The 15,491-nt window shown below is 40.5% G+C and overlaps 2 protein-coding genes across 2 annotated transcripts; one reads left to right on the forward strand and one right to left on the reverse strand.

Annotated features, from left to right (window-relative positions):
• Nucleotides 1-2,599: 2,599 nt before the first annotated feature.
• Nucleotides 2,600-6,114, reverse strand: LOC310959782 (zona pellucida sperm-binding protein 3-like; the record flags this gene model as incomplete). The annotated part of the gene is made up of 10 exons (XM_083931240.1): nt 2,600-2,706; nt 2,824-2,982; nt 3,086-3,252; nt 3,335-3,417; nt 3,500-3,617; nt 4,114-4,288; nt 4,370-4,473; nt 4,557-4,672; nt 4,746-5,044; nt 6,102-6,114. 10 exons carry the CDS (start codon nt 6,112-6,114, stop codon nt 2,600-2,602), a joined length of 1,341 nt encoding a protein of 446 aa, XP_083787366.1.
• A 2,514-nt stretch (nt 6,115-8,628) lies between these two features.
• Nucleotides 8,629-13,645, forward strand: LOC310959783 (uncharacterized protein; the record flags this gene model as incomplete). The annotated part of the gene is made up of 4 exons (XM_083931241.1): nt 8,629-8,677; nt 11,068-11,424; nt 11,519-11,625; nt 13,227-13,645. 4 exons carry the CDS (start codon nt 8,629-8,631, stop codon nt 13,437-13,439), a joined length of 726 nt encoding a protein of 241 aa, XP_083787367.1. The 3' UTR covers nt 13,440-13,645.
• Nucleotides 13,646-15,491: the final 1,846 nt, after the last annotated feature.

Below are 15,491 nucleotides of genomic sequence, written 5' to 3' on the forward strand. Positions count from 1 at the left end.
AATCACATGGAGACTACAGCTGGAAGCAATTACTCATTAACTGATGTGGGAGAATTGATAGAGATGCATGTCTGTGATTGGCCAACACGCAGGGTTATATACCCAGTTTCTTTCCTTATGCATCATTATTGAAATTAGGTACTGATTGAACATCACTAAAATTGTTGCCCCATATTATCTTATTTCAAGACATATTTTTACTTTAACCATTTTTTAAATGTTTTTTTGAATGTAAGTTAATTAAGTACAAATTAATGTAAGTAGCACATATAGAGGTGTGAGGCTCAGTCCACAGCCAAATAAAAAAAGAAAACCTGTCCCATACACAGCAGGTTTTTGGCTTTATGTTTGAAGTAAACAGGCACTTTTATTATTACTCTTTATTATACAAGGACCATGCACACAAAACATTAAAGGGATACTTCAGATTTCCTGGGATTATACTTGCCTGGGAATCCAGACCCACATTGATCCAGGCGTAGGGTCCGGCAACGAGCAATAGAGCTTCCCAACTCTGGGGCAGCACCAATGCATACAGTTCAAAATACCACCACATGCAATTGGACAGCGCTACGACCAATTAGAGCAATGAACAAGGTGTCATATCTAGTTTTCACCAGTGTTGTGCCTGAACGCGTTCATTGAACGATAGTTCATGAACTCGTTCATTTTATGGGTGAACGTGAACTGAACGTACTGTATTTTGCCTGATGAACGTTACTGTGAACTCCATGCTCTTTCAGTTTAACTTCGTTCAATAGAGTGCCAGATTTCTATAGAGCCTTCCAGTCAAAAACCAGGCTAAAACACACCGTAAACAGGCCTTAATATGGAGCAGAAAAAACACCCAATCTAGTAACACCAGTCACCAGTGTCATCAAAACAAAACACAGCCCCCCCCCCCCCCTTGAGTGGTTGAAGATGGATGGTTCTATATAGACCATGGCAATCATTTTGATAATAGCTTGCAGCAACATATTGGAAAAAAAGAACTGTGAACTTAGTTCATAATTTTGAATTGTGAACTATGAACTGAACTACATTTTAAAATTTGTGAACTGAACTATGAACTAGTTCATGTAGAAAATGAACTTTCCCAACACTGGTTATCACTATGCCCTGTTCGTTTAGCGACTAGGACTATATGGTAAATTAACCTTTTGCCCTATCCTTTCAGCAAAACAGCAGATACATCTTTCTTGCAAATGAAATGACTGAGTGTATGCTATGTTTAGAATATGTGTGCAGCTATATTTCCATCAAACAGCCCTGTTAAAGTTTACATAGGGGGAAATTAAGCTGTTATCTATGCTCTCGTAGAAGCCACCAGACTTGCTGGTCTACCACTGCCTTGATCAGTTAGTCTTGTTAGTTCCCAACCCCTTTAAAACACAATTTCACAAACCCATGGATTATTTCAGATTTATTTTGATACAGGTCCAAATAACATCCATGAAAGAAGTTCCATTATCCAAACTGCTTTTTACTGAGCAAACACTTTCAACAGCATTTGTTCGATCTTTAAAATCTTGCATAGGTTTTGCCTGCTGTAATCTATCTGAAGTTTACATTATCACATCTGGTATTTCCGATGTGCATAATGGATCTGGAACGGACATTGTACCGCTTGTACAGCTTGACAATAAGCGTTTGTGAGGAGCTACTGGCAGTTGAGGAGAAGTTGACACGAGGTGATCTCTTTCGAGACAGTGACGGCTCCAAAAGAGATTAGTGTAGATGCAATAGCATCAGTTATCAGAACTGGTGTATTTCTTCTTTAAAGATGGAAAAGATGTTTCATTGTTCTGATTCACAAATAGAATTCAGTATACCATTTGATGAATTATAGGATTGTGTTACTTTTAGGCTTAACATGCCTTTACATCTTGCTTTATACAGTTTCACTGGTGTGCTTGTTACATTTGAACACCAGTATCTACGGTGGCTACTTCTGCAACAGCGGTAGATGCTACTGTAAGTTTTGTCCTAAATGCAAACAAATCCAAGCACGTTGAATATGCAGTCACACTGAAAAGTCCTGAAACACACAAAGCAGATGCTTGCTTAATGGAAACAGGGGGGAAACGTTCAAGACACTTTGCCTTCTCTGAAGTTTAATTTGGCAGTGGCATTTTAAAGTTCCAGATGGACTGACAGACCAAATTATATCCCAAATTCATGTGTCATAGTACATTTGTCACTAAGACAAACCCCCATCTTATACCAGCAGGAAACTAAACTTGTAACATTCACGGTCAAACAAATGGGTTCTCCCCCCCCCCCCCAACATAAGGTAATGGTGCACTATTTAATAATTCAAAAGCAAACACTAGCTTTAATTGTTTATTATCTTGGAGTCTGGAAGGTTTGATTCAGTTGCATTTGAAAGCGTTGTCACATCCACAGTAAACTGAGTGGGACTGATGTCACCGAGGGCCGCTGTGCTGTTGCCATCGTGCACTGCTGCCTTTGATGTCAAGCTGACCTCGGGGGAAGCCTTTTTTTCAAATGCAGAAACTGTTTCACCATCTTCATCTGCAATTAGGAAAAACATGTTTTTGGTACCGACCTTCCAAAAATGCAATGTGAAATTAAGTGTTCACGTTTTACCTTCAAGATCCATTTCCTTTTTAACATCTTTAAATGTCCACACCTCCGGCTGGGCTGGTTGAGATGGTGATTCAGGAAGCAGACCGTCGATCTGATCTAGGATAGAAATACAATTCAGATCCATCATGGGGAGTAGAAAAAGCTATAGGAATAAAATTTAAAAAGCCCCAAAAGGCTCCCAAGATCTTTTACGATTTAGAGTTAAACCCTTACCAACTCTTATGTTGCCTGTTCCACTTCTCCACTGGCTGCCATACAGTGCAGGTCTGCTGATTTTATTAAGGACCGGCGGAAGCTCTTCCACAGGTATAGGTCCACTTTTCCTGGCTGGCAAGACCATCATGGGACCCACACTTGCCTCCTGTTCCCACGCTAAAATAGATACAAGTTTCATTAAATGTGAAGCCTGACATTGTGAAAAACAGGTCCCGAATTTCTCAGTTGCAGCATCTGCAGTTTATTGCATGACAAAAACCTGTATTGGTCCTGGGTGCGCTCGTCCAGAGTTCAGGTTCATCCGGCTTCCCAAACCCACGAGGGCCAAACTTGCCTGGGGTGCTGGGCTTATTTTTTGTTTGGTCAACTTCATTTTGATGTTGACAATACCCACACAAGTAGTCATTTCCCTCAGCTGACCTCCATCTGAAGAGTGATGACAGCACACATTTCCCCTTTTATTTAGTTTAAGGTCAACTTCACACATGTCAGACTGCATCTCACTTACCTTCCATTAATAAAGGTGCAGGCCTTGTTTGGTGCATCTGCATCAAATACTGGTACAGCAGTCATGTGGCATGTGATGTAGAGCTGCAATTAAAAAAAAAAAAAAGATAGTTGGTAAAGTACTTTTGTGTAATCATGACTTAAGCCAATTTAAGTCAAGCCTCACCGCTCCTCTGTCCTCATTATGAAACCTGAAGGCATCCATGACCATGTTGAGTTTGGCATCCTCAGTCCTGGGTAAGAAATGGGACCTTGAACCTGGAAGCTGGGAGTCAACCAAGCACCTATGAACGAAGGGAGCAGAAAGTCAACTACACATACCTTATCCTACTGATTTAGTGTTGCACCTCTGTAACATTCACTGACAATGGACAGTCAAACTGGTGCCTGTAGTACCCATAATGCAACCCCACTGCCAAAAGGTAGGGTCAAATTCCAGCAAGTTCTGCTAGTGGAGGCTAATCTGCCCCTCAAAGCCAAAATGCAGTTAACTTTGATCAGTTTTGTTTTAATGTACAAAATCATGTTATACATTTTGAAAGGGAAGTTCAGAAAACAGGTAAAAACCAAACTACACTCAAGGTAATTTAGCCAATTTGGCAAAATTACTTAATTCCATCTCCACTCAAAGTGTTTCATTTTCTAGTTTGTGTTCTTCAGACCCAACCAACACCACATCAATTTATCAGACTTGACTTTTGTAGCATACTCCCATGACCTGTGCAAACTTGTAATAAATTGTTGGAGTTTCCACTTTAAAATTTGACATCAAGTGCTTACCCGTTTTCAACAAAGACATATCTGGGAGCAGAGTATATGTCTGGGTAAAGTGTAGCCACACAGCTGCTCACAAACACTCGGAGCCCCATGTGATGTCCAACTCTGACCGAGGCTTGGATGCTGATGGGCTCCCCGAGGAAAAACACGTTAGAACTTCTTTCGTATAGCCAGTCATCTGCAAAAAAATATTAAAAATGAAAAAGAGTGGAGGGGGGTAGTAACAAGACAAAACCCACAAGAAATGGACAAAACCCACTTGTCATAATTCTCAAGTCAAAGTTCAAAGTCTCCACTGCAGCTTGGGTAGACGTATAGGGGAGCCAGGTAGGCATGATGGAAGAACTGGACAAACTGTACTTCCTAAGAAACAAAATACCATTTTTTTAAAAAAGTGACAGTCCAGAGACTTAAAAACCAATTGTTAGAACACTTGAAATGGAGACCTTTCATAATGACACTCTATTGGAATTACAGCATCATCCATTCGAACCACCCCATCTGGATAGGCCACAGGAGAGTATATGAGGAGGTTCGTGTAGATCAGAGTGTCCTCAGTCATCTGCAGAGAGAAGATGTTTAAAACTACAAAGTTATAAACATAAGAAATGTCTGAGTTACAAACTAAAAGTTACCCAGTGTTTAGTGCCGCAGTCCATGAGTCCAACAATGATGCTGAACTCATCTCCTGAAGACGCTGTTGCTCTACAATAATCATTGTGCGCCACTCCAAGGCGTAACTCGTCACCATTAACAGGAGCTCCAACTCCAAACATGTCAGCTTTGATAATGATCTCCAACGAGTCTGGATGGCAGGTCACACTGACAGTGTTCACCTGTGCTCGTTCCTCAGCTGGAGCTTTTTGTTGCGCGGTGCCTTTGGAGCTCCCTGCGACCTGAGGCCTTCGAGGTAAAACATTTTGTGTGTAACGCTCTGGTGGAAAAGCAACAGATGACCTAATACAGAGTCCAACGAGGAGGCTAACCCAAAAGAATAAGAGCTCCATAAATGTCACTGAAACAACACACTAGCACACAGACTGCAAAGGCTCCTCCTTTCTGACCCACTAGGCAGCACACCAGTGTGATCAGTGCAACAGTTTCAACTTTATACTGACAATTAGCCTTGTCAGAGCAGCACTGCACACCTGGGTCTGATCAACCACTAATCAGCTTGCTCACACACTCTCTGACTGGGACTCAAGGGGATTTCAACAAAAGCACATGTTTAAAAACGCACACGTATTTGGGTCATTGCATTGATTTTTTTTAAACTATCATAGTGGTACAGTGCATCAAAACATTAAAAACATAATACATGTAAAATAGACGTGCAGCCATGTAGCTCAAACATAAAAAATGGAAAATGCTTCCCACATTATTTTTGATAAAAGAAGATCTAAACTTAAATCACTTCAAAAAATATGAGACAATCAGAGCAGCCTGGGCTTTTTCTGGAGGGTTAGGGTCTAAAAGAGACAGGCGTTAAAAGAGCACGTTTCAGAGAGAGGGTATAATAATGTGATTTTTGAACATTACAGCATGGAAACGTGTTCTAGCGGGAATCTCTAAATATAAGTATGTGAGCTTTAGTTTATCACAACATTACTAATGTCACGTTTGTCTATATTTGGATAACAGATATGCACCATGAACTCCTTAAATTACTTTACAAAAATGCATTTACCAGTTGTTGTTTTTTGTTGGTACAATCTAAAGAATCTGATACAACATTCCTGCAATAAATCAACAAAGACACCTTACAGCTTAAAGCTCATGGCGGTGGTGTTGTGTTGGACCTCACCTCTACAGCAGAACACACATTAGAAACACTTCTCATTATAATCAATTATGACACCACCAACTTTGTTATGTTATTGATCCTGATATAAAAGCAGGCACAAAATTACAAAATAGCGATGTCATCAAAAGAAAAAGGAGAGTAAATTGTTAATTTTTGTTTTTATAGATCCCATATCTTTGCAACAGACTATCAGCACTCATCCTCCACAGGCAGACAAACTTTCCTGTCAACAGGGGTTATTGGCATTAACTCTCCTTTCTTTTCCCTTTAGATTAAACACATTTGTCTCAATGCTTAGTGTCAAAAAACACAGGAACACTATAAGCTTTACAAAGATATATTTATTCATTATTAAGTTATTCATTGTAGGTATGAATGTGAGTGTGAATGGTTGTCTGTCTCTATGTGCTGAGATAGCCTGGTGTCCTGTCCAGGGTGTACCCCCTGAATATGGAGAATGAGCAGACCACCGCCATCTAGTCTCTCAAGATCGTGGTCACAACAACAGAAAATAATTCCGGCAGTCGGGCTGCCAGGTACGTTGCCCAGTAGCCTGGGAGAAAAACACTGAAAAAAATAACTTGTAGGATTTCCTTAATACAGCAAGAGGGTTCCTGCACAGCAAGAGGGTTCCTGGTTCGAATCCCAGCTGGGGCCCTTCTGTGTTCTCCGCGTGTCTGTGTGGGTTCTCTCCAGGTTCTCTGGCTTCCTCCCACAGTCCAAAGACATGCAGGTGTTAATTGATGACCCTAAAATGCCCGTAGGTATGAATGTGAGTGTGAATGGTTGTCTGTCTGTATGTGCCCTGCGATAGACTGGCGGCCTGTCCAGGGTGTACTCCCTGAATATGGAGCATGAGCAGAACACCGCCATCTAGTGTCTCAAGATCGTAGTCACAACAACAGTCGGGTTGCCCAGTAGCCTACAGGAGACTTGAGCCTGTCTGAACCCATCCCCTCCTGCAAACTGCACCATAAACACAAGTATTGCAGAGGAGTCACTGTTAGCTGTTACAGCTAAGTAAACATGAAAGTTAGCTTACCAATCAAGGAGAAACGTAGCCATTTCTGCATGCGTTTTAATGCTGTTGAAGTCCATCAAGTGAATGCTTGGCCTTTATTGACTCTCATTTTTGCCCGTCTCCGGTCACTCAGCCACTGGGACAAATAAGCAGCTGCAGGATTGGCAAACTCCATTTCACCCAGTGCCAGCCTACGGTAGCTGCTCCGAACAACAGACAACCCTGGCAACATGCAATGCCCAACGCTATTGGCTGGTATAATGTGAATAGAACCTTACAGAAAGTCATTGTCAAACCCGTAACTTTTTTTAGTATTAATTCAGACTAAATATATTTTTTTATGGAAAAGCAATACTTTCATTCTGTACCTCCAAATGCCCCGTGGGTGTATTATTTTAAAATATATATAGCTTTTAATGAAGATTCTACATATTCAACCTTTAACTATGTTCAGCGTATTAGTTATATTTATCTAAATGAATTAAGCAAAGTCTAAAACATGTTTATAAGTAGATTTTAGCACTGTTGTTTAAATTTTTACCTGATCAAGTACTTAGTTGTATGACTACTACCTAACACACTGTCTTTTGCACTGTAATGATGCTTAAAATTAGTATTTTCATCAGTCAGCACTTAAAGTGCTTCAAAGAATCATATGCTGTATGTCCTTCCAATCTGATATATGTCGCGGGGGAAATTTTTAATATTATAAATATGATTCTGATAGCTGAGATAAAGACCAACACAGTGATACTGTATATCATACTTGGTTTTTATGATGCGTTACTGGTGAGAAAAATGCAATTGTATAAAATATATCAATATCAATATATGATAGTAGATCGTGGGAGTTTCCAGTTAGGCCTTTTTTGCCGTATCTCAGTAACAGAAGGTCGTAGAGAGATGGGAGTTGATTTCTTGAACATGTTTTCATGTACGTTCTCCCAACGGTGCCCCCCCCCCCCGTCTGTTCCTGAAAAACGTCAGTTATCACAAAAACGAGAAAGATTTTATTTTAATACATTTTACTATACCAAAAGTTATTGTTTTTCCATGTACATTGTGCGCATGTTCAAACAAACCACTTCCGCAGTTATTGTGGTTCATGTAAAACCACTGAATATCAACAACCGCTGCTGACTGTCCTCCTGAATGTCTCGCAACTCCTCTTTCACACTGATCTTGTGCACACCAGACACGTCCGGTGATACAGCATGAGAGTGGTATTCTTACATCCTTTCTTACTCCATAATATCATACTGTGGTAGACAGAAGATCATATTTTGACTTTTCACTATCAGACTAGGTAACAAGTAGCTCTCAATACAGAATTAAAGTACTCTGGGGGTGGTAAAGTGTTTATTTAACTTACTAATTCTGGGGAAAAACATTTTAGGGAGAGTTTGTGTCACTTCATAGCCCACATAAGGGGGTGTGCATCATGTCGCTCAAGGCTTTAAAGGTTGATGCTTGACATCCTGAGTCTGACAGACATTTTAAATTCAGTTTAGACAACTTCAGGGCGTACGAGACCAACCACAGAATTTCAACGTGGTTCTTGCTTTGAAGTCCTCTTCCTGCTATGAGGTGAAGAACAATACAGTGAGGCTCTCCGCAAAGTCAATAGGAAATAGGAGGAGTACAATATGACTTAGCTTTGGTATATCTTAGTGTGCTTATAACTGAAAAGGCCATGAAGAAGAGCTACGCGTGCATTCTGATTTTCCTTCAGCTCTTTGAAGGTAAGAGAGAGATTCACATTTTGGTTACTATGAGAACTGTAACTTCTTTATCCTGGTGTTAACATTTTTCTCCTCCAAACGGTATGCAGGCACTTGCTCTCAGTGACAGTGCTAACAGGTATAATGTTCACCATCATAGTGTAACGTGTTACCATGCTAACAATCAATATAAGCACGTAAAAAATAACTCTTAATTAAATCATGGAAAGCATTTCAACACGATTAAATGGCTTTATTTCATTATTAAGCAACTCAGTTGGTCCAACTTCATTTATTTACGTCGGTCCAATTCATTTTACAACAGTCAAATTATTCTAGTCAATTAGGTTGATTGACCCATTTAATTACATGGAGCAATCATTTAATGAACATAACCCAATACATGTACAGGATCTGCTTTTTTATTTTGTGGATTTATCATGTTAAGTTGTGTGTTGTTTTGGTTTTAAATGTGAAACTTGTATGTTTTTGCTGCTGTCTTGGCCAGGACTACCTCGGAAAAGAGATTTTAAATCTCAATGGGAATATTCCTGGTTAAATAAAGGGTAATACAATAATCTAATACTGACATATTAATTCTTTTTCGCTAAAGAAACACGTCCTTTCGGTTTCAATGTTTAAATTTAATTTAACAGACAGGCATTGGAAATGAAATGCTGTGAGACATTGTGTTGGTTAGTTATTGTACAATTCTCTGTGTAGCCTATAATGTACAAAAAAGTGCAAAAAAAAACACTGAATGAAATGCTGAGGTTTTATTTACATTCTTACATTCTAAACAATCATTAGTGTTTTTTTTCTTAGCTAGTATTTAGTCTTTCTAGGGCACGTCCACACAAAGACGCATTTTCCTGTAACCGCACAACTTTTGTATCGTTTTGGCCGATCAGCCACATGCAGTCGGCGTTATCGGAGCAGGAAAACGGTATCTTTTGAAACTGGTCCAAGAGTGGGATGATTTGAAAACGCCCTCCGTGGCGTTGTCGTCTGGACTGCGAAACCTCATACTTTGTCCACGAACATGTATTTCTCCCTTTTCCCTCATGATCTGAATAAGTCGCTACATTGGTCGCTGGTAGCTTTTTAAAAATAAAGTTGCTAAGACGGTTTGAAAAGTGAGACAGTGACCGCCTGTGAGTGCTTTGGGACGGGGAAGGGGCTCACAGCAGCACCCGCTGCTCGGTGAGGACACCAACTACAGAGGGATTTGTGCATCAGAGTCCAAAACACCACACAAGTCTCCAGTAACACACCAGTGTTTGTACACTATGCAGCGTCTCTTCTCCGTGTTGGTGTATTTCTGTGGCAGTTACAGCGCCACATCCAGGCCTGGCATGTGTATTACAGCGTTTTTAGTCGGTTTCACTGGTTTTGTGTGGACGCAGATATTTCTTGAGCCGATCAGTGTGGACAGAAAACTTTTTAAGAACGACGGAGTGAAAAAGAAGGTTGTTTTCGATCGTCTAGTCCATGGGTGTCAAAGTCAAGTCCCGCGGGCCGGATCTGGCCCGCGAATGAATTATCTTGGCCCCCGGGATGATATTTGATTAGTATTAAAACCGGCCCCCACGCCACAGCTGCTGGTGTTTTTCACGCACCAAAACTACATTACCCACAATGCAACGGTAGCCCGCGAGCTCACTGCAGCGCCGCAAGTGGGCCGCCTCGGCTTCATTATTCATCAGCATTCAGGGCAGATGTCAACTTTCAGCAACCCCCCCCCCCCCCCCCCCCCCAATAATAGCTAAAGGGAAGGTGGACGATGAGAACAGGGTGTTTCAAGCTAGGTGGGAGGCAGAGCACATGTTCACGGAGGTAAAAGGCAAAGCTGTGTGTCTTTATCTTGATATTAAGGAACATATTTTATTTTTGAGGGTCATTTTCTTTTTTGCTGTTTGCCTGTTGAAAATGTTTTCACTTGAAATTACTGACAGAGCCATACAAATATATTGTATTATTAATTGAATTATGAAATAAAATACGGTACACCGTGTTAGGTCTTGGTTCAATAGGTTATATGCAACCATTTTAATATGTTTTAATAAACGTTGAAACAGTCCGGCCCTCGGCTTGTAGCTAATTTGTTTTTTTGGCCTTCTGATGTATTTGACTTTGACATCCCTGGTCTAGTCCTTTTGAACCCCCTCCTGAAAAAAGGCCGGCCTGCCTTAGTATAGTTGTTACATCACAACTGTACAGAAGTGCTGACGGCTCCTTTACAGTCACACTCTCTGAATATGGGCTGTGTGTGGATTGATCGTTGTTATACTTTCACAGTATTTATAGAACACGTCTATCTGCTTTATAATTAAAGAAAAAAGACATGGAAATCTCACTTTTCCCATCATGGGACATTTCACGTTATTCTTAACTATGTATTTCTCCTCCAGCCTATTCAGAGTTGGTGTTCAGGCAGCTGAGGGAGAGCCAGTCCCTGGAGCTCTCCTGCTCCCCTCAGCAGGAGCGCAGCCGGCTGACGGGCCTGCACCTGTACCACCGCAGCGCCCGGAGCCAGACGACCCTGCTCTCCGTGGTCGTGGGCAGCAAGGTGACGGTCGACCCAGAACACAGGGGCCGTCTGCAGCTCCGCGGAGGTCTGGACTCCCTGCAGGTCAATGTGTCCATGTCCCATTTACAGCGCAGTGACGCGGGGCTGTACATGTGGGAGGTGAGCTACAGAGAGGAGAACGGCTCTGATCAGATCACCCTCAGCGCTCAGAAGGTTTTCTTGATGGTTGAAGGGGCAGGTATGTGGTTCAAACACCCCACGATACATTTTGTAGTTAGACCCAACTAGCTCTGTGCAGATTTGAATGTCTGTCGACGTGTTTGTGGTTGCAGGGAGGTCGTGCCAGTGTTTTCCCAGTTACCCTCCTTTGCTCTGGACCATCTTTTCAGCAGCGGTGTTCCTGCTGCTCACTATCAGCTGGCTGGCCATAGAGAAATGCGTGAGTGTTTACACTTCAACTAACATTTCACCGTGCAGGATGCAGATTTAACGCCATGGGTCATTTCTGCCGGCTTGTCATGTTGTGAGGAAACAATGCTCCTGCGTAGGTCCTCTAATGTGCCCCAATTTTCGCACCACTTTAAAGGCAGCGACCGCTGTAGAGCAAAATTACAGGCAGCTACAAAAGCGAGTCAATACCAATTAACGTGTCAGCTTTAATAGAGGCCTGACAGGCATGTGTTTGAGTTTTCAAGGCAACGTGTACAGAAGCGGCCTGATAATTACTGCTGGGATTGTTGCTGCATGACTCACAAAGTCTCTGACATTGTGCCAAGTGGAAAAAGAGAACAATTGTCCAAAGCAGCAATCACACGTGGACTCTGTTTCCATTAATGACTGATGGGACCGTTTCATGCTTATATGTTCTGGAGGGAAGAGGGGGTGTAGAAGCAGAAACAGTTTGGGCCTGTCTGTCTGTCTGTCTATTTGTCTGTTTTGTTTGTCATGTGTATCTGTTTGTGTCATTACAATATATTGTATTGTTAAAATATGTTATTTTGGGTTGGGTGGTGCTGGCGTTGCTTCCTTCCATCCCCTTTTCAGACTGTATGTGTAAATTGTTAATTTTTCTTTCTATATCTTTTTAAGTTTCAATGTGTTTTTTTTCATCTTTGGATTACAAGTCTGAAATAAATAAAAAAAATAAAAAAAATAAAATGGGACCGTTTCACAACTGTCACAAACTACAGCCTCAAAAAGGACCATCAAGATCAATCCAAACATCCTGTTGTCTTATTGTTGTCGATTTCCCCGTCCACTGCCTGTGTTGTGTGTTATTTAACTGACCGCACATCAACAAGCCTGAACTTTTGTTGTCAGTGTACTCTGCCATTACTTAGAACAGGGGTGTGGTCAGTTTTTCCTCTTTTCTCATTTTGGTTTTCCCCTTGTCGTTACTTTAAAAGTTATCGTCAACTTATGCTGCACAGCTGCAGAATTGGAGGATCATTTTGGTCTCTTTCTAAACCAGATGAAAAGTTGACCTGGAATAGACAGTTACAAGAGGGGTTCACACATAATTATTCTTTAGTTTCATTTGATTGTGTCTTTTCTCATTTGAAAGGAGACAGATTCTGTTCTGCTAGGGTGAAAACTCAAGCAGCATTCGTTGATTAAACATACACAAAGATCTATAGAAAGTTAATGTGTGACAACTGACTAATCATTTATGTCATTTCTCAAGATGCCAGAAAACGATCTGGTTCCAGTTTCTCAAATGTGAATACTTGATGGTAAACTTACTTGTTTGAACTCTCTTTTTTTAATTTATGGTTGTTGGTTAGACAAAAGTTTCCAAGACTTCACCTTGGACTCACAAGGCTCTAACAAAACGGGAAAACTGTGATGGACATTTTCCACAATTTCCTGACATTTTATAGACTTAAAGATGACAGATTAACTAATTAACACCAATGTTAAAAGTAACAGATACATACTGGAACTTGAGTCATTGAGTATCAATATACAAAGAGCAAATATAAGCACAGGAGCTTGTTCATGCTCCAGACTGAATAAAATAAATAATGTTATGTGTTGTAGGTGAAGGCGAGATATCATCACAGACCGCAACATCCAGCTCCTATCTATGAGGAAATGACCAGGAAGCAGCAGAGAGCTGGAAGCCCCCAAAATAACCCGGACACGCCCTCACACCTGGAGGAAGTCAACTTCCCCGTATACACTAACCCCAACATCCGACAACCACAGGACAACTACTACGCCTGTCCCAGACTGCTCGCCCTCAGAGCCTGACGTGGCTTCCTGCGTCGCACTAATGGTGCAGCGAACAGTTACAGGAAATGACACCAGGCAGCTCTACAGCAGAGATACGAAACGACTTCTATCCCAGAAATAGGAAAGATGTCGGTTCGGTGGAACGAAGACACAGAGACAAACACCAAATGGCACATTTTTAACAGCCAAGAAAAAAAAATGCTATTTTATTAATATTTGAAAGAAGCTCCATAGTTCATGAAAACATTTGTTTCGGTGCATGTCATGTAACAATCACATTCTATGAGGAGAAAGAGATATACAGAGAGAAAAAATAAAACATTACAAGCCACTGACTTTTCATTAAATCTCAGTACAGACATTTTTACTTAATATTTCAAAAACCAAAAAGGCAAAAAAAAAAAAAAAAAAAATCCCATATCCCCCACCCCACCCTTAAGAAAAAAAAACAACAACTGAGAAAAAACCCCTTGAGGGTGACAGGCTAGAATCCCACAGTGCTAAAGAGTGAGACGCTCATTGGTTTTAGGAATACACAGCATGGCGAAGTAGCGCTAGGTCAATCTGAATCAGGGGAAGGAAGCCGGAGGTGGAGGGCTCTACATGAGTCACCTCTCCACCTCCCCCTCCACCCCCTTAAAAATAAAAAACAAATAAAAACACATTGAATCCCAAAAACCCCTGCAATAGATCAGCCACTTAGAAGTAGGCCATAAAATCACCCATCTTCCACCCCCCCTCCCCCCCAACACTTGTGCATAGTTTCATGATCCTTTACAACCAGCTCATGTTTTATAAACATCCTCCAAAATGTGAAAAATGCTCCACAAAAGTCTGATTTATCTATTAATAATACCCGCTGTGGGAGAATGAGAGAGAGAAAGAGAGAAAGAGGAAAGAAAGAGTAATGCACAATGTTCCTGATTCAGTCAGGACGGGACCTCATAAAGAAAACACAATAAAGATTCAAACATACAGCATTTTGCATGTTATTCACTGTCTTCCTTTTTTTTTTTTAACAATCAAAATCATTGACCTTTTTTTGTTTGTTTTTAAATGTAAAGCAATTTTAATATATAGATTTATATATAAAGCACTCCATTTTCATTTAAAGTCCATTATTTGGTTATTATGTAACTGCTACGGATTTAGAAACAAAAGGTATTTTCTCTTCTTCTGAAATCCATAACTTTCAGTGCTTAGCATTGTTTCTTTTAAATCCTCCTTTTTTTTTTGTTTTTACTCATAATCATAAAAATGTACATTAAAATGGCGTGGAGTTGGTACTCTGGAACCCTGGCCTTCCTGAGACAAGATCCACTTTTTCGTGTGTGTGCAAGATAGTGAGCAATCATGTCTTTTTTTTTTTCTTTTCTTTTCTTTTTTATATAAAGGAAAAATATATATAATCAACATAAAACATACAGGCTTCAGATAGTCCATGAAATCAGCATTATCACAGAACAAAGGTTAAAGAGAACAAGACAACACTGTTCAATCCCAGAGTTCTGAAAGCAGCACAATAAATCTTCATTCTTTGAAGTGTTGTGTTGCACTTTTTTCTGTTTTAAATGGAAGCATTTGTGTTTTTTTTTTTTTCTTTTTCTAACATTCCCATGGTTTAATTCCTTTGTGTTGCTGATTTTTCTTTTTTTTTCGAACTCCAGAAAAAAACAAAGTGTTTGTAAACCGTCAGTGGCCTTGCAGGAAAACAAATGACAACATGAGTGAATTGAACAGAAGTGAAAACAGAACGAAAGCTAACAAACCAAAAAGGTAGGCACCTCTGAAGTGAGCCCTAGAAGCCAAGGCTCAGTCTGATGATGTGTCCTTCACTCTCTCCTTTGCTCAGATTTGGGAGAGCTGAAGTCCTTCTACCCCAATCTATGGCCACAGGTCTGCAAAATACTTTTTTTGCTGCATTTTTATACATATGTGATTTTTTTTGTCAGTTTTCTTGTTTTTTTTCTTTCAGGTTTATAGTCCGAAAAATGGTGCAATACTCAAATATGATCCATACTTTCTTGGATTATTCCACAATGAAAGCCACTAAGGTAGATAAACATTACA

The sequence above is a fragment of the Echiichthys vipera genome (assembly GCF_963691815.1).
Source record: "Echiichthys vipera genome assembly, chromosome: 17".
In the NCBI taxonomy this organism is placed as follows: Eukaryota; Metazoa; Chordata; class Actinopteri; order Perciformes; family Trachinidae; genus Echiichthys; species Echiichthys vipera.